The 19,250-nt window shown below is 38.4% G+C and overlaps 1 protein-coding gene across 2 annotated transcripts in view; it reads left to right on the top strand.

Moving 5' to 3' along the window:
- The window catches only part of COL6A5 (collagen type VI alpha 5 chain), a 163,937-nt gene that overhangs the window by 105,017 nt on the left and 39,670 nt on the right, over positions 1-19,250 (top strand). For both annotated transcript variants that reach the window (XM_018052941.1, XM_018052932.1), the window contains exon 37: positions 5,774-5,979. In XM_018052941.1, the coding sequence (XP_017908430.1) occupies positions 5,774-5,979 (206 nt within the window). The remainder of the gene's footprint in view (positions 1-5,773; positions 5,980-19,250) is intronic.

Raw genomic sequence — 19,250 nt, 5'->3', positions numbered from 1 at the left:
ACAATGCCATTTGCGGCAACATGGATGGATCTAGAGGTTATCATACCACGTGAAGTAAGCCAGACAAAGAGAAACAAATATCATATGATACTGGTAATATGTGGAGTCTAAAAACGTGATAGAAACGAACTTATTTACAAAACAGAAACAGACTCACAGACTTAGAAAATAAACTTGTGCTTACCAAAGGGGAAAGATCAAGGAGGCGGGATAAATTAGGAGTTTGGGATTAACATATACACAATGAAATTAAAGTGAAGTAAATAAAATAAGTAATCAACAAGGACCTACAGTATAGCACAGAGAATGATACTCAATATCTTATAGTGACCTATAATGGAAAAGAATCTCTATGTGTATATATATATACACACACTCATATATATATATGTATGTAACAGAATCTCCTTGCTGTACACCTGAAACTAACAAAACATTGCAAATTAACCATACTTCCATACATTTTTAAAACGTAGTGCATATTGGTAAGATATATAAAACGATGCCAGCTGCAGTCACCTCTTCTCTCAGCTTGCCTTCTTGATCCCATCAGGCCTTGATTCTCCAGCGCTCGTCCTCACCTACACTGCCATAAAATGATCATTCCCGCTCTATGTCGTTATCTCATCTGGGTTTTGCTCGCTTTGAATGTATTATTGATATATTATGTCAGACTTTATTTCCTTTCCTCTCTCAACAGTTCAAGTACTGCCAGTGGGTGCCAAACACCAGTATCACTGCAAATGTAAACCTGGATTTGAAATTGCATATAGAGCTCTGGTAGCTTAGAGGGTAAAGCATCTGCCTGCAAGGCGGGAGACCTCAGCTTGAACCCTGGGTCGGGAAGATCCCCTGGAGAAGGAAAGGACACCCCACTCCAGTATTCTTGCCTGGAGAATCCCATGAATGGAGGAGCCTGGTAGGCTACAGTCCACGGGGTCGCAAAGAGTCAGATACAACTGAGCGGCTTCACTCAGTCACTCATAGAGCCATTCATAAAATAAGAATAAAATTATATTGAATATGTTTTTATAATTGTCTAAATAAAAGCAAAAATATTTTCAAACTATCATTCTCACTCCAAAGATGTAAATGTAAGTTCCATTTTAGGAGGAATGATGTCAATGAAATATGCTTTATATAATCTTACTCCTCTCAGGGAAGTTAATAGTAACTTAAACGACTATATTCTAGGTTTTCTGTGGAGACTGATATCAGTCTGAGACACACTATTTGGTTTTCCCAAGAAACCTATGAGTTTCTTGTCATTTATCCAAAACTCAGTGACAAATTCAGTTCAGTTCAGTCGCTCAGTCATGTCCGACTCTTTGCGACCCCAAGGACTGCAGCATGCCAGGCCTCCCTGTCCATCATCAACTCCGAGAGCTTGTTCAAACTCATGTCCATTGAGTCAGTGATGCCATCTAACTATCTCATTCTCTGTCATCCCCTTCTCCTCCTGCCTTCAATCTTTCCCAGCAACAGGGTCTTTTGAGTCAGTTCTTCTCATCAGGTGGCCAAAGTATTGGAGCTTCAGCTTCAGCATCAGCCCTTCCAATGAATATTCAGGACTGATTTCCTTTAGGATGGACTGGTTGGAACTCTTTGCAGTCCAAAGGACTCTTAAGAGTCTTCTCCAACACTACAGTTCAAAAGCATCAATTCTTCGGTCCTCAGCTTTCTTTATGGTCCAACTCTCACATCGATACATGACCACTGGAAAAGCCGTAGCCTTGACTAGACAGACCTTTGTTGGCAAAGTAATGTCTCTGCTTTTTAATATGCTATCTAGGTTGGTCTAACTTTCCTTCCAAGGGGTAAGTGTCTTTTAATTTCATGGCTGCAGTCACCATCTGCAGTGATTTTGGAGCCCAAGAAAATAACTGTCACTGTTTCCACTGCTTCCCTATCTATTTCCCATGAAGTGATAGGACCAGATGCCATGATCTTAGTTTTTTGAATGTTGAGTTTTAAGCCAGCTTTTTCACTCTCCTCTTTCACTTTCATCAAGAGGCTCTTCAGTTCCTCTTCACTTTCTGCCATAAGGGTGGTGTAATCTCCGTATCTGAGGTTATTGATATTTCTCCTGGCAATCCTGATTCCAGCTTGTTCTTCTTCCAGCCCAGCGTTTCTCATGATGTACTCTGCATAGAAGTTAAATAAGCAGGGTGACAATATACAGCCTTGACATACTCCTTTCCCAATTTGGAACCAATCTGTTGTTCCATGTTTGATTCCAACTGTTGCTTCCTGACCTGCATACAGATTTCTCAGGAGGCAGGTCAGGTGGTCTGGCATTCCCATCTCTTTCAGAATTTTCCACAGTTTGTTGTGATCCACACAGTCAAAGGCTTTGGCATAGTCAATAAAGCAGAAGTAGATGTTTTTCTGGAGCTCTCTTTCTTTTTCTATGATCCAACAGATGTTGGCAATTTTGATCTCTGGTTCTTCTGCCTTTTCTAAATCTAGCTTGAACATCTGGAAGTTCTTGGTTCACGTACTGTTGAAGTCTCTCTTGGAGAATTTTGAGCATTACTTTGCTAGCATGTGAGATGAGTGTGATTATGCATTAGTTTGAACATTCTTTGGCATTGCCTTTGATTTGTTTCATTTGATTTATTTGATTTATCTCAAAGTATTAAATAGTATTTCATAGGCTCCAAGCAAATGGGGGGAAAGGGGAGGATAACTGGGAATTTACAAAAATGTATCAGTATATGCTTTTTAAGAAATGAAGTATAGTTGATTTACAATATTATATTAGTTTCTGGGGTACAGCACAGTGATTCAGTACTTTTATAGATTATATTCAAATTTGTTACAAGATAATAGCTATAAGTCCCTGTGCTATACAAAATATTCTTGTTGCTTATCTATTTTATACATAATAGTTTCTTATCTCTAATCCCATACCGCTAACCTGCCCCTCCCCCCATCTTCTAGTTTTTTCCCTGTGTCTGTGAATCTGTTTCAGTTTTGCTATATACATTAATTTATACTATTTTTTATATTCCACACATAAACAATACCATACAGTATTTGTGTTTTTCTCTCAGACTTACTTCAGTTCAGTTCAGTCGCTCAATCGTATATGACTCTTTGTGACCCCATGAACTGCAGCACGCCAGGCCTCCCTGTCCATCACCAACTCCCGGAGTTCACCCAAACTCAAGTCCATCGAGTCAGTGATGCCATCCAGCCATCTCATCCTCTGTCATCCCCTTCTCCTCCTGTCCCCAATCCCTCCCAGTATCAGGGTCTTTTCCAATGAGTCAGACTTACTTAACTAAGTATTAATATTCTCCAGGTCTATTCATGTACCTTCACATGGCAATATTCCATTCTTTTTATGATTGAGTAATATTCCATCATATATATATATAGCACATCTTCTTAAACCAGTCATCTGTTGATGGGCACTTGGGTGCTTCCATGTCTTGGCTATTGTAAATAATACTGCTATGGACATTGTGGTGCATGTATCTTTTCAGATTAGTATTTTTTAGTGATTTTGTTTTCTTCTTATATATGCCCAGGAGAAGAACTGCTGGATCATATGGAAGCTCTCTTTTTGTTTTTTTAAGGAACCTCCAATACTGTTCTGCCAAACGGCTGTGCCAGTCTACATCCCCACTCAGTGTACAAGGATTCCCTTTTTCCATATTCTCTCAACCATTTGTTATTTTGAAGTTTTCTATTCTGACAAGTGTGAGGATATATCTCATTGTGGTTTGTATTTTTCTGATGATTAGCAATGTTGAGCATCTTTTCATGTGCCTGCTGGCCGTCTGTATGTCTTCTTTGGAGAAATATCTGTTTAGGTCTTCTCTCTTTTTTTAATTGGATTTTTTTTTTTTTTTTGCATGGAGTTGCATGAACTATCTACCTCTTTTGACTATTGACCCCTCATAAGACATTTCATTTGCAAATATTTTCTCCTGCTCCCTATGTTTTCTTTTAGTTGTATCAGTGGCTTCCTTTCCTGAGCAACAGCTTTTAAGTTTAATTAAATCCTGTTTGTTTCTTTATTTTTGCTTTTATTTCTTTTACCTGAGAAGACAGTTCCAAAAAATATTGCTCTGATTCATGCCTATGTTCTCTTGTGAGAGTTTTGTGGTTTCTGGTCTTAACATTTGTTTTTAGTCTATTTTGAGTTTATTTTTGTGTATAGTGTAAAGAAATGTTCTAATTTCATTGTTTTACATACAGCTATCCATTTTCTCACACCGCTAGTTGAAGAGATTGTATTTTCTTCATTGTACATTCTTGCTTTCTTCTGTCATAGGTAGATTAATTGGCCATAAGTGTGTGGGCTTATTTCTGGGCTCCCTATTCTGCTTCATTGATCTATGGATCTGTTTTTGTACCAGTACCTTGCTATTTTGATTATTGTAGCTTTGTAGTATAGTCTGAAGTCTGGGAGAATGGAATCTCCAGCTTTTTTTTTTTTTCAAGCTTGTTTTGGCAAGTCAGGATCTTTTGTGGTTTCATTTGAATTTTAGGATTTTTTTTCTAGTTCTGTGAAAAATTTTAATGGATATTTTGATAGAGATTGCATTGTTTTGTGTGGCATGTCCATTTTAACAATATTAATTCTGCCAACCCAAGGGAAAATGGTATCTTTTATTTCTTTGTATCATTTAAAATTTTCTGTATCAATGTTTTATTATTTTTGAGTATAGGTCTTTTCCCTCCTTGGTAGTTTATTCTTTTTGATACAATTTTAAATGGGATTGATGTTTTGCTTTTTCTTTCTGAGAGTTCATTATTAGTATACAGAAAAGCAATAGATTTCTTTATATTACTCTTGTGTCCTGTGACTTTGCTTAATGCATTTATTGGTTCTGATACTTTTGGGGTAGAGCCTTTAGGATATTCTGCATAAAGTCTCATTCCGTCTGCAAATAGGGACAGTTTTGTTTCTTATGTTCCAATTTGGATGCCTTTTATTTCTTTTCCTTATCTGATTGCTGTGGCTAGAACTTTCAAAATTACATTAAATAGAGGTAGTGAGAGTGACTATCCTTGTCTTGTTCCTGAAGTTAGAGGAAAACCTTTCTGCTTTTCTCGGTTGCATATGATGTTAGCTGCAGATTTGTCATAGATGGTCTTTATTATATTAAGACGTGTTCCTTCTATATTCACTTTGATCATGAATGGAGGTTGAATTCGTTAAATGCTTTTTCTGCATACATTGAGATGATCGTGTGGTTTTATGTCTTTCCTTCTGTTAATGTGGTATATCACACTGATTGATTTGTGTACTTTCTGCCATTCTTGTGTCCCTGGAATAAATCTGACTTGACATGTGGTTTATGATGCTTTTATATACTGTTGGATTCAGTTTGCTAACATTTTGTTGAGAAGCTTTGTGTCCTATACTCATCTAAGATGTTGGCATATAATTTTCTCTTTTTTTCTGGAGTGTCTTTGGTTTTGGCTTCAGGATATTGGTGGACTTGTGGAATGAATTTGGGAGTGTTCTGTCCTCTTGAATATTTTCAAATAGGTTAAGAAGGATAGGTATTAGTTCTTCTCTACATGTTTAGTAGAATTCCCCTGTAGTATAATGAATCTTAATGAATTATTTGATTGAAATAAGCTTAGATGTTTAACACCCAACTATCTTTCTAAGAAATAATTAAGTAACCATATTAAATCATTGGGATGTTTTGTTTGCATTCCCCCAATACAAATAAATCTAAAACTTCTGTGAAGTTTAAACTTTTCCTAAAGTTTTAGTTCACCTAAAACCTCCCTTTTTATCTTCTAGATTTACTCCTGCAGCTTATGATATTTCTTCAGGAGAGAACATCATTGGCCAGGAATTGAGTGCTCAGAGAGATTCATCTTTGGTATTGGAGGACAACGGAAGCAGCCATTTGGTTTACATTCCAAGCCAGATGCTTATGCCACAGAAATCAATGACTAAGTATGAAAAAGATTGGGATTCTGAAGCAATTGCAAGTCTCACCTCTGGTAAGGAAATGAAAAGTTATACTGAATAACTTGATCTTCTTTAACAGTAATAGAGAATCAAATAAACAAGCCTGGTATAAAAAGCAACTTTTTTCAAGTTCAAGATGGTGGCTACAACTGCTGTTTTTATTTGATTTGAAGATTTAAACGGTCACAGGTACCACTCTGAAATCACTGGTGAGCCCTAAGAAACGTCCCTGATATTCTCACCAAATTTAAGATTTCTCTAGAAGCCACAATTTAGGTTAGTGTGATGTAGAAGGAAGCAATATAGAGAAATAGCATGGCAAAGGTGGAATTAAAATAACTTTTAAAAGTTGGCCTGGCCAGTGCCCCAGAATTTGTGATTGTATAAGAAGGTATAAGGGTTTTTTTCCCCACTGGAAATAAATTATATACCCCACTGTCTACTCTATACATTTTAATGGCAAAGCAGAAATGCTTTTTGTCAGAGTTTAATAGTTTCAAACAAATCAGATACATAGAATTTTGGCTTTATTTTCATTTTAAAGAGTGACATTCTAAACAGACTGTTCAGCTATTCCATCTATGCATCTGGATTCTTCCAAAATGCTCATTTGGCCAGAGTGCAAACTTTTAATGCATTATATCATAAGCATCATGTGTATTGTTAGCATATGCAAGTTTGAAAGAAAAGGGGGCCAATTGCATGCTGGTTATTCACAAGAATGAGGAATACTAATTCTTAGTGACTCCCTTGGATAAATAAATGTGCTTTTCTTTGGGCTCAATTCTCATGTCCCCATATTTCTCCCTATTTCTGAAATATATATGCTTGAATTTTAGCTTTAAAAATCACTAAAATTTCCTTTATAGAAGCTAGAATTCAGAATTTAAAAGTCAATCAATCACTAGTTGAAAAATAAGACTTTTTAAGAAAGGTAATGGGGTAGAACTGTATGTATATAGTCACTTGACTTTAGGGTATTCAAGTATGTGCATTGCTTATTTAAAACAGATATTATCATTATATAGACATAGCTTAAAGAAGAGAACAAAAAATTGTTTTTCTTAATGAATGCAGTTAATTTGGGGTATTCATTTTAATGATATGGGAATTAAAACAGTTCTCAAGGCACAGGAATTTATCATGCTCAAGTTTTAAAACCAGAAAAAGAGAAGTTCTCTTGGCAGTGTTGAAATACTAAATGGTCATTTGTGATAGTATGGTTAGAGGTAAGCACTTTAAATTCTGATAATTCAAAAGTGTGTACCTCTTCAAGAAAGGCAGAAATAATTGGATACTTAAGGGAAAGAAAAAAAAAGAAACTCATCTTTGCAGCCATCTTTAACGAACATTGTTCAGTAATAATAGAAAGACTTTTCACTTGGTTTTTCAGATGTCTGGGAATGGGGATACTCATGAAAGTACCAGTTGAAGGTCTAATTTGGCTGAAGAAATAATTGTTGCATGGCTCTATAGGGAAAACTGTCAATTTTCTCTTATCCCCACCTCGCACAATTTCTCTTGCAGGGGGTTAAAGTGTGTTGAGAGTTCCATGGAGGTTTATGTCAAGTTGTAATTTCCTGGAAACAGAGTCTCAGACCTATGGATTATATATATACATTCCTTTATAATAAATCTGAGTATCAGATCATCATTGTTGTCTAGGGACTTTGTACTGTTCTTATCTTTCTGATTTTTCTCTTTAAAATCATTGTTAGCTAGTTGTTGAAAGCTGCTAAGAATTTCCTGTATAACGTTCCATCCTCAAGGAGAAGAAATTGTAGTTCAGATATTTTATTTAGTCACCAAGAGATGAGCTTTGATACGTTCCAGACGTATTGCACAAATAAAAGGTTGATAACGTCCATATGCTATGCATATTACTCATTTATAATGTGATCCACGTGGTCAGTAGCTAATTTTTGTGCCCTTGAACTGAGAGCCCTGCGGAAGTCAGGAATCTTAACCATTTAAGAATTTTTAGAGTTCCCAGAGTACTGGAGCTGGCAATGAGTTGCGTATCACTCTCTTTCATAAGAAACGCAACCACTGTCTCTTTACCTAGTCCTCTCCTTTGCTGCTTCCTCTCTGCTCTGGTTTCCAATTCATCTTTAATTCCGTCTTCTTTCCTGGTCCTCTCCACTCCTTCAGTTCAGTTCAGTAGTTCAGTCACTCAGTTGTGTCCGACTCTTTGTGACCCCATGAATCACAGCACGCCAGGCCTCCCTGTCCATCACCAACTCCTGCAGTCCACCTAAAACCATGTCCATCGAGTCAGTGATGCCATCCAACCATCTCATCCTTGGTCGTCCCCTTCTCCTCCTGCCCTCAATCTTTCCCAGCATCAGGGTCTTTTCCAAAGAGTCAGCTCTTCACATGAGGTGACCGAAGTATTGGAGTTTCAGCCTCAACATCAGTCCTTCCAATGAACACCTGGGTCTGATCTCCTTTAGGATGGACTGGTTGGATCTCCTTGCAGTCCGAGGGACTCTCAAGAGTCTTCTCCAACACCACAGTTCAAAAGCATCAATTCTTCTGTGCTCAGCTTTCTTCATAGTCCAACTTTCACATCCATACATGACCACTGGAAAAACCATTGCCTTGACTAGATGGATCTTTGTTAACAAAGTAATATCTCTGCTTTTTAATATGCTGTCTAGGTTGGTCATAACTTTCCTTCCAAGGAGTAAGCGTCTTTTAATTTCATGGCTGCAATCACCATCTGCAGTGATTTTGGAGCCCAGAAAAATAAAGTCAGCCACTGTTTCCACTGTTTCCCCATCTATTTCCCATGAAGTGATGGGATCGGATGCCATGATTTTTGTTTTCTGAATGTTGAGCTTTAAGCCTTTTTCACTCTCCTCTTTCACTTTAATCAAGAGGCTTTGTAGTTCCTCTTCACTTTCTGCCATAAGGGTGGTGTCATCTGCATAGCTGAGGTGTTTGATATTTCTCCTGGGGATCTTGATTCTAGCTTGTGCTTCTTCCAGCCCAGCATTTCTCATGGTGTACTCTGCATAGAAGTTAAATAAGCAGGGTGACAATATACAGCCCTGACGTACTCCTTTTCCTATTTGGAACCAGTCTGTTGTTCCATGTCCAGTTCTAACTGTTGCTTCCTGACCTGCATACAAATTTCTCAAGAGGCAGGTCAGGTGGTCTGGTATTCCCATCTCTTTCAGAATTTTCTGCAGTTTATTGTGATCCACACAGTCAAAGGCTTTGGCATAGTCAATAAAGCAGAAATAGATGTTTTTCTGGAACTCTCTTGCTTTTTCCATGATCCAGCGGATGTTGGCAATTTGATCTCTGATTCCTCTGCCTTTTCTAAAACCAGCTTGAACATCTGGAAGTTCACAGTTCACGTATTGCTGAAGTCTGGCTTGGAGAATTTTGAGCATTACTTTACTAGCGTGTGAGATGAGTGCAGTTGTGTGGTAGTTTGAGCATTCTTTGGCATTGCCTTTTACAGCAGCTCAAAGACAATTTGTATCAGAATTACCTGGAAACTCCTAAGCACAGATTCCTAAGCCCTTCTCAGTACTACTGCTTCGTATTTAGCGGGGTGTATGGTTTTATAACCACCCTAGCTGATTTCTGTAGGTACTCGTTTTTGAGATCCACTGTCCTTCTCGAAGCATATCTGTAAACCAGCAGCATCAGCACCACCTGGAACCTAGAACTGCACTCGTCCTGGCTCTGCTGAAGCAGAAACTGGGGAGGTGGGGCTCAGCCCTTTGGCTTAAGTTGAAGAATCACTGTGCATGCTACCACTTTAGTGTGCCAGAGCTGCTCTGTGCTCTCAGCTAAAATGAACTGAGTCACTACTGATGGTATCACAGAACAGAAGAATGCCCATTGCCAAAGGGATCCAGGTGAACTGGATTATAATTTTATTTTACTCATCCAAGAACACTGAATATTCATCCTCCCATCTATTCATTTAACATCTACCTAACAAAATATTTTTAAGATCTGAATATGTAGAGATTATGGAGAAGGCAATGGAACCTCACTCCAGTACTCTTGCCTGGAAAATCCCATGAATGGAGGAGCCTGGTAGGCTGCAGTCCATGGGGTCGTGAAGAGTTGGACACGACTGAACGACTTCCCTTTCACTTTTCACTTTCATGCATTGGAGAAGGAAATGGCAACCCACTCCAGTGTTCTTGCCTGGAGAATTCCAGGGACTGGGGAGCCTGGTGGGCTGCCGTCTATGGGGTCGCACAGAGTCGGACACGACTGAAGCGACTTAGCAGCAGTAGCAGCAGCAGTGATACCATTACACATTTTGACCAAGACCTCCACAATATAAAAATTTCTTGGAAAATTCAGTTCCTCTTAATTACTCACCAATGGATTATATATAGTTCTTTGGAATTATGTAATGAAAAATGATGGTTTAATCCTAATTAAATTCAGCTGTTGACCCAATGGTGCTGCTGCTGCTAAGTCGCTTCAGTCGTGTCTGACTCTGTGCGACCGCATAGACGGCAGCCCACCAGGCTCCCCCATCCCTGGGATTCTCCAGGCAAGAACACTGGAGTGGGTTGCCATTTCCTTCTCCAGTGCATGAAAGTGAAAAGTGAAAGTGAATTCACTCAGTTGTGTCCCACTCTTAGCAACTCCATGGAATGCAGCCTACCAGGCTCCTCCATCCATGGGATTTTCCAGGCAAGAGTACTGGAGTGGGTTGCCATTGCTTTCTCCAAACCAATAGTGAGCTTAGCACTTTCATTAAAGATGCTGTGTTAATTAATACTTAAGGCATGATTAGCTTACTGTCAAGATTAAACAGGGACAGGATAATTTTTTAAAATGTGAAATACCAATCCAAACTCAGCCTAGGGCTCACTCATAGCTTTAGGTGGTCTCTGTCCTTAGGACAACTTCGACTGATGTTCTTTTCAATGAATTTTATTAAGTAATGAGAAGGAACACTGCCGTCTTAAAACTAGTCTGGAGTTGTTCACAAGGGAATTTGCCTGGATTTTACTTTATGTTTTTATTGGGTTGGACAAAAATTTCATTTGGATTTTGCTGTAACACCCAAACAAATTTTTTGGTCGGTCCAATATTTCTTTAACTTGACTGTGATCTATAGTCAGCTTTTTTTTTTTTTAAGCCAATGTATCATTTTACTTTGAATCGATCATAAGGTAGTAAAGCTGGAAAGGTGTTTAGTGATTTGTGGTTGTCGTTGTTCAGTCACCAAGTCATGTCAGCTCTGCGACCTCATTTAGGGGTTAGCTCTTGCAAATTCACCTGGAGGTGATTCCATCCCACTCCACCCTAAGAGGCATATTGAAGTGTCTGGAGACCCTTTAGTTTTCATAACTGGAAGGTGCTACTGGCATCTAGTGGGTAGAGGCCACAGATACTGCTTAGCACCCTGCAGTGCCCACTGGACATTCCCTCACGACAAAGCATTATCCAGTCAGAGTGTCACTAGTGAAAGAAATCCTGTTAGGAGAAACTCCATGCCCTCAAGATTATGAAACCAAAAGACTAGTTCAGTATAGGACTCATGATTTCTACACTCTGTCCACAGTTTCCCAGTACATCCTCAGGATTCTGCTAGTTTTTAAGAAAAATTATACAGATACTATCATACCATATAAGATTTTATTACAGTCACAAATCAAACAGTTTAGCAAACTGAGATGTTTGTGTGTGGAATACATTCTTTGGCATGTATGCTTACATGGCCTTCCCAGGCAGCTCAGTAGTAAAGAACCCATCTGCCAGTGCAGGAGATGCCGGAGACGTGGGTTCAGTCCCTGGATCAGGAAGATCTCCTGGAGGAGCAAATGGCAACCTACTCCAGTACTCTTGCCTGGGAAACCCCATGGACAGAGGAGCCTGGTGGGCTACAGTCCATGGGGTCACAAAGAGTTGGACATAACTGAGTGCACACACACACACACACACACACACACACACACACAGAGGTTTACATAGTTTTATTCAGTTACATATCCTGCTTTTCACATGTTATACATTTTCCATATTGCTGCAAGCTTCATACTGATTTTTCTGTGCTCTCATAATGTTTCTCTCAGTGAAGGAACGTACTTAGCTGTTTACCTCTTGAACACTTAGCTTGCTTCCAATTTTTGCTGTTATGTGTTGAATTTGAATACATATATCTTCTGCTACACTAAAATCTGTACTGAAATGCAGCAGAATTGGCTTCTGAGTCACCCAGAACTTAAAACCGTCCCCTAGCTGAACATCCTACTTTCATATTAGTACATGTGCAAAAGAGGTCAGTGGTAGAATTGGGGTTATGTCTGAACTGTAGTGACATGTCTCATGAATGTTTTAGGAAATCTCAACCATCTGGATGCTCTTTGGGAGATAAACTGAGTCTTCTGTTCATATTAAACTCTAGACAGGTTGTGGCATTCACTTTTGTTTGGGAATTTATTGTATAGTTATTACAGTTTGGGTGGCTTCCTTGAAGATTTTGAGTATGGCAGAACTAATGTGAACTGCGAGTTCAAGATACGTGGATGATTTGACTTCACAGGTTGCTTTCTGTGGGTCTCATGCGATCATTTGTTGCAATTACTAAAGCAATGTCCTACAGTGTTAGCAACACTTTTTTCATCGGGACCCTTTGATAATGGAATAAGACGTGGATAGCTGAAGAAATGATTGGGTGATGTTAGTGGTGGCTATGGAGGAAGCAGTGGTAACCCTTACCATTGGTATGTGTTAGTCGCTCAGTCGTGTCCAACTCTTTGCGACCCTTGCGTCCCCATAGACTAGCCTTCCAGGCTCCACAGCCCATGGAATTCTCCAGGCAAGAATACTGGACCAGGTAAGCTATTCCCTTCTTCAGGGTACCTTCCCAAACCAGAGATCAAACCAGTGTCTCCTGCATTGTAGGCAGATTCTTCCTGTCTGAGCCACCAGGGACACCAGGGCTTACTATATAGGAAAGGACTCTGCCAAGCATTCAAGTGAATTTCCTATGAATACTAATGCAGCAAATATGTATTTGGCTCCTGTTCTGAATTAAACCCTATGCTAGTCTTAGATTAAAAAAAAAAAAAGGTTCAGATGGAGGCCCTGTCTTAAAAGGAGACTATAGTCTGAGAGAGTATACTCTGTGTGTACGAAAAAATAAATGCCTAATACAAGTCAGAAAGCATCCAGTTCAAGAAAGTGCATATGGAATGCTTCGGGGACCAATATTGATTTCAGCATTGCATATACTGTCTCACTTGATGGAACAATGCATTAGGAAAAATAGTAACTAATAATAGCAATAAGTTACTGCTTATTTACTATGTGAAACTACATACCAGGCACCGTGCTAAACTCTTTATAAATGAATACATGACTTCATTTCATCCTTACCCCCCAAATCTATTATTATTATAATGACTATTATATTTTACAGATGAGGACACGAATGCAAAGAACCACAAGCACAAATTAAAAGCAGCAGAACCAGAATTCAAACCCATGCCCCTTTCCACAAAAATGCTAACTCTTTAAAATTTTTTTTTAATTGGAGGAAAATTGCTTTACAATGTTGCGTTGGTTTCTGCCGTCTAACAACTTGAATCAGCCATAATTACACATATGTCCTCTCCTTCTTGAGCCTCCTTCCCCTCCTCCCATCCCTCTCCTCCAGGTTGTCACGGGGCACCAGGCTGGGCTCCTTGTGTTATACAGCAGCTTCCCACTGTCTGTTTTATACGCGGTATTGTATGTACATCACTGCTGTTCTCTCAGTTCGTCCCACCCTTTCCTTCCCTCTCTGTGTCCACAAGTCATTCTCCACTAAGTTCACCAGTAGCGCTTTTCTAGATTCCATATGTGTGTGTTAATATACGATACTTGCTTTTCTCTTTTTGACTCCGTTCACTGTGTATACACTCTGTATTCATCCACCTCCGTAGAACTGACTCAGATTCACTCTTTTCATGGTTGAGTAGTATTCCTGTCTATATGTACTACATCTTTTTTTATCTGTTCATCTGTAGATGGACAGCTAGGCTGCTTCCATGTCCTGGCTGTTGTAAATAGTGCTGCAGTTTACATAAGAGTACATGTGTCTTTTAGAATTTTGGCTTTCTCAGGGTATATGCCCAGGAGTGAGATTGCTGTATCATATGGTGGATTTATTCCTGGTTTTTAAAGAAATTTCCATACTGTTGCCCATTAACGTTATATCAGTTTTAGTTCAGTTCAGTCAGTTCAGTCGCTCAGTCGTGTCCGACTGTTTGCGACCCCATGAATCGCAGCACGCCAGGCCTCCCTGTCCATCACCAACTCCCGGAGTTCACTCCAACTCACGTCCATTGAGTCGGTGATGCTATCCAGCCATCTTATCCTCTGTCATCCCCTTCTCCTCCTGCCCCCAATCCCTCCCAGCATCAGAGTCTTTTCCAATGAGTCAACTCTTCGCATGAGGTGGCCAAAGTATTGGAGCTTCAGCTTTAGCATCATTCCTTCCACAGGACACCCAGGACTGATCTCCTTCAGAATGGACTGGCTGGATCTCCTTGCAGTCCAAGGGACTCTCAAGAGTCTTCTCCAACACCACAGTTCAAAAGCATCAATTCTTCGGTGCTCAGCTTTCTTCACAGTCCAACTCTCTCATCCATACATGACCACTGGAAAAGCCATAGCCTTGACTAGACAGACCTTTGTTGGCAAAGTAATGTCTTTGCTTTTGAATATGCTATCTAGGTTGGTCATAACTTTTATTTACATTTCCACTAAGAGTATAGGAGGGTTCCACATCTTGTCTCCACATCTTCTCCAGCATTTGTCTGTAGATTTTTTGATAATGGCCATTCTTGCTGGGGTGAACTGATAGCTCATTTTAGTTTGATTTGCATTTTTGTAATAAGCGCTGGTTGAGCATTTTTCATGTATTTATTAGCCATGTGTATGTGTTCTTTGGAGAAATGTCTGCTTAAGTCTGCCTGTTTTTTTACTAGGCTGTTTGTTTTCCTGATATTGAGCTGTATGAGCTGCTTATATATTTTGGAGAGTAATCCTTTGTTCAGGTGTTTCATCTGCAATTATTTTCTACTGTTCTGAGGGTTGTCTTTTAATCTCTATAGTTTCCTTTGCTTTGAACTTTTTAAGCTCTGACCTTTTATTAGGTTACATTGTTTATGTTCATTTGTATTTCCTTTGCACTAGGAGATGAGTCAAAGAGGATATTGGTGCAATTTATGTTGAAGAATGTACTGCCACTGTTTTCCTCTAAGATTGTTATAGGTTCTGGCCTTATATTAAAGTCTTTAATCCATTCTGAGTTTCTTTTTTTGTATGGTGTTAGAAAATGTTCTGGTTTCATTCTTTTACATGTAGCTGTACAGTTTTCCTAGCACTGTTCATTGAAGAGATTGTCTTTTCTCCATTGTACATTCTTGCCTCCTTTGTCAAAGACAGGTTCCCCATAGATGTGTGGGTTTATCTCTGGGCTTTCTATCTTGTTCCATTGGTCTATATTTCTGTTTTTTTGCCAGTACCATACTTTCTTGATAACCGTGGCTTTGTAGTATAGTCTGAAGTCAGGAAGGTTGATTTCTCCAGCTCAGTTTTTCTTTCTGAAGATTGCTTTGATTATTCAGATCTTTTTTATTTCCATATAAATTGTGAACTTTTTTGTTCTAGTTCTGGTGAAGAATTCCACTGGTAGTTTGATAAAGATTACATTGAATCTGTAGATTGCTTTGGGTAATATAGTCATTTTCAAAATATTTATTCTTCCGATCCAAAAGCCTGGTATATCTCTCCATCTGTTTGTGTTGTCTTTGATTTCTTTCATCAGTGACTTATAGTTTTCTGTATACAGGTCTATCGTCTCTTTAGGTAGGTTTATTCCTAGGCATTTTATTTTTGTTGCAGTGGTGAGTGGATGGTTTCCTTAATTTTTCTTTCTGATTTTTCACTGTTAGTGTATAGGAAAGCTAGGAATTTCCTATACACTATTAATTTTATATCCTGCAACTTTACTATATTCTTGATTAGCTCTAGTAATTTTCTGGTGACATTTTTAGTGTTTTCCATGTACAATATCTGCAAACAGAAAGAATTTTACTTCTTCTTTTTCAATCTGGCTTCCTCTTATTTCCTTTTATTCTCTGGTTGCTATGGCTAGGACTTCCAAAACTATGTTGAATAATAGTGGTGAGAGTGGGCATTCTTGTCTTGTACCTGATCTCAGAAAAAATGCTTTCAGTTTCTCACCACTGAGAATAATGTTTGCTTTGGATTTGTCATATATGGTTTTTATTTTGTTGAGGTATGTTCCTTCTATGCCTACTTTCTGGAGAGTTTTTTTTTTAAATCATAAATGAGTATTGAATTTTGTTGAAAGCTTTCTCTGCATCTATTGAGATGATCATGTGATTTTTATCTTTCAGTTTGTTAATATGGTATATCACATTGATTGATTTGTGTAGATTGAAGAATTCTTGCATCCTTGGGATAGAGCCCACTTGATCATGATGTATCGTCTTTTTAATGTATTTTTGGACCCTGTTTCCTAGAATTTTGTTGAGAATTTCGGCATATGTATTCATCAATGACACTAGTATGTGATTTTTTTTGTGTGTGTGGTTTGTCTTGTTTTGGTATCAGGATGATGGTGGATTAGTAGAATGAGTTTGGCAATTTTCCTTCCTCTGTAATTTTCTGGAAGGGTTGAGCAAGATATGTGTTAGCTCTTCTCTAAACTTTTCATAGAACTTGCCTGTGAAACCATCTGGCCCAAGGTTTTTGCTTATTGCAAGATTTTTTACTACAGTTTTGATTTCTGTTCTTGTGATTGGTCTGTTCATATTTTCTATTTCTTTCTGGTTCAGTCTTGAAAAGTTTTAATTTTCTAAAAATGTGTCCGTTTATTCAAGGTTGTGCATTTTATTGGCACATAATTGCTTGTAGTAACCTCTTATGATACATTGTATTTCTGTGTTGTCTGTTGTAATTTTTTCTTTTTCATTTCTAATTTTATTGGGTTGACTCTTTTTTCCTTGAAGAGTTTGGCTAATGATTTGTCTTTTTTTTTTTTTTTCAATCTTCTCAAAGAACACGCTTTTGGTTTTATTGATTTTTGCTATTGTCTCTTTCATTTCTTTTTCATTTATTTCTGCTCAGATCTGTATGATTTATTTTCCTCTACTAACTTTGGGGTTTTTATGTACTTCTGTTTCTAATTGCTTTAGATGAAAGGTTAAGTTGTTTATTTGATGTTTCTCCTTTTTCTTGAGGTAGGTTTGTGTTGCTGTAAACGTCCCTCTTAGCACTGCTTTTACAGAATCCCACAGGTTTTGAGAGGACAGGTTTTCACTGTCATTTGTTTCTAGGTATTTTTTTTTAATTCCCTCTTTGTTTCTTTACTGAACTCTTGGTTATTCAGAATAAATAACTCTTGGTTATTTATTCTCCATATATTTGTGTGCTTTTTTTTCCTATAGTTGATACCTAATCTTATAGCACTGTGGTCAGAAAAGATGCTTGTTACAAGATCAGTTTTTAAAAAAATTTACCGCAGCTTAATTTGTGACCCAAGATGTGATCTATCCTGGAGAATGTTCCATGTGAACTTGAGAAAAAAGTGAAATCTACTGTTTTTGGATGAAATTTCCTGTAGATATGAATTAGGTCCATCTGGTTCAATGTATCCTTTAAAGCTTGTCTTTCCTTCCTAGTTTTCCGTCTGGACGATCTGTCCATTGGTGTAAGTGGGGTGTTAAAGTCCCTACTGTTACTGTGTTACTATCAGTTCCCTCTTTAATAGAAGTAGTAGTGGTGGTGTTAGTCACTCAGTCATGTCCAACTCTTTGTGACCCCAAAGACTGTAGCCCTCCAGGCTCCTCTGTCCATGGGATTCTCCAGGCAAGAGTACTGGAGTGGCTTGCCATTCCCTTCTCCAGAGGATCTTCCTGACCCAGGGATCGAACCTGGGTCTTCTGCATTGCAGGCAGATTCTTTACCATCTGAGCTACAGCAAACCATTGACATAATGAGAGACACTCCAGGTGATTTTCTTTCTATTCCATTTGTATTTTTCAATTTGCCACAATTGATGGATAATACTATTAAAAAAAACTAACCAGTTTTCTGTGAAAACAGACTCCTCAGGTGCTTCTACACAGGTATACATATGCACACACATATACAATAACATAGCATATATATATATATATATATATATGCTAAACTGAATAAGCCTTTCTAAAAATCTCTATCTTCTTAAAAATAAGTACTTTTTTGCTGTCTGGATCAGTCATCACACAAGGCTTAATATGTAGGGCAACATATATATAAAACCAAACACAATTTTCCTGGCTGTGACCAACATGGAAAAATAACAGTTATTAGCATTTGCCTCATGTATTGAGATACTTCTATGTTGTACACATCAGTTCAGTTCAGTTTAGTCACTCAGTCGTGTCCGACTCTTTGGACCCCATGAACTGCAGCACCGCCAGGCCTCCCTGTCCATCACCAACTCCTGGAGTCCATCCAAACTCATGTCCATCGAGTCAGTGATGCCATCCAGCCATCTCATCCTCTGTCGTCCCCTTCTCCTCCTGCCCCTAATCCCTCCCAGCATCAGAGTCTTTTCCAATGAGTCAGCTCTTCACATGAGGTGGCCAAAGTCCTGGAGCTTCAGCTTTAGGATCATTCCTTCCACAGAACACCCAGGACTGATCTCCTTTAGAATGAAATGGTTGGATCTCCTTGCAGTCCAAGGGACTCTCAAGAGTCTTATCTATATATATTTATAATTATTATACATTCTTCTTGAATTTATGCCTTGATCATCATATAGTGTCCTTTCTTATCTCTTGTAATGATCTTTATTTTAAAGTCTATTTTATCTGATTTGAATATTGTTATTCCCAGTTTCTTTTGATTTCCATTTGCATGGAATATCTTTTTCCAGGCCCTCACTTTCAGTCTGTATGTGTCCTTAGATCTGAAGTGGGTCTCTTGTAGGCAGGAAATACAGGGGTCTTGTTTTTGTATCCATTCATTCAATCTGTACATTTAAGATGATTATTTTGTGTGTGATTCTATTACCATTTACTTTATTGTTTTGTGTTTGTTTTTGTGGGTCTTTTCTTTCTCTTGTGTTTGCTGTGTAGAGAAGTTCCTTTAGCAGTTTTCCTCTAGCTGGTTTGGTGGTGCTGAATTCTCTTAACTTTTGCTTATCTATTAGAGTAATCTTGGTTGTAGGTTTTTTGTTTTTTTGTTTTTAATCACTTTAAGTATATCCTGCCACTCCCTTCTGGCCTGCAAGTTCCTATTGCAAGGTCAG

Source organism: Capra hircus, chromosome 1, assembly GCF_001704415.2.
Source record: "Capra hircus breed San Clemente chromosome 1, ASM170441v1, whole genome shotgun sequence".
NCBI lineage: Eukaryota > Metazoa > Chordata > Mammalia > Artiodactyla > Bovidae > Capra > Capra hircus.
The sequence above is the reverse complement of the archived record's forward strand: the minus strand, read 5'-3'. Positions and strand labels throughout refer to the sequence as shown.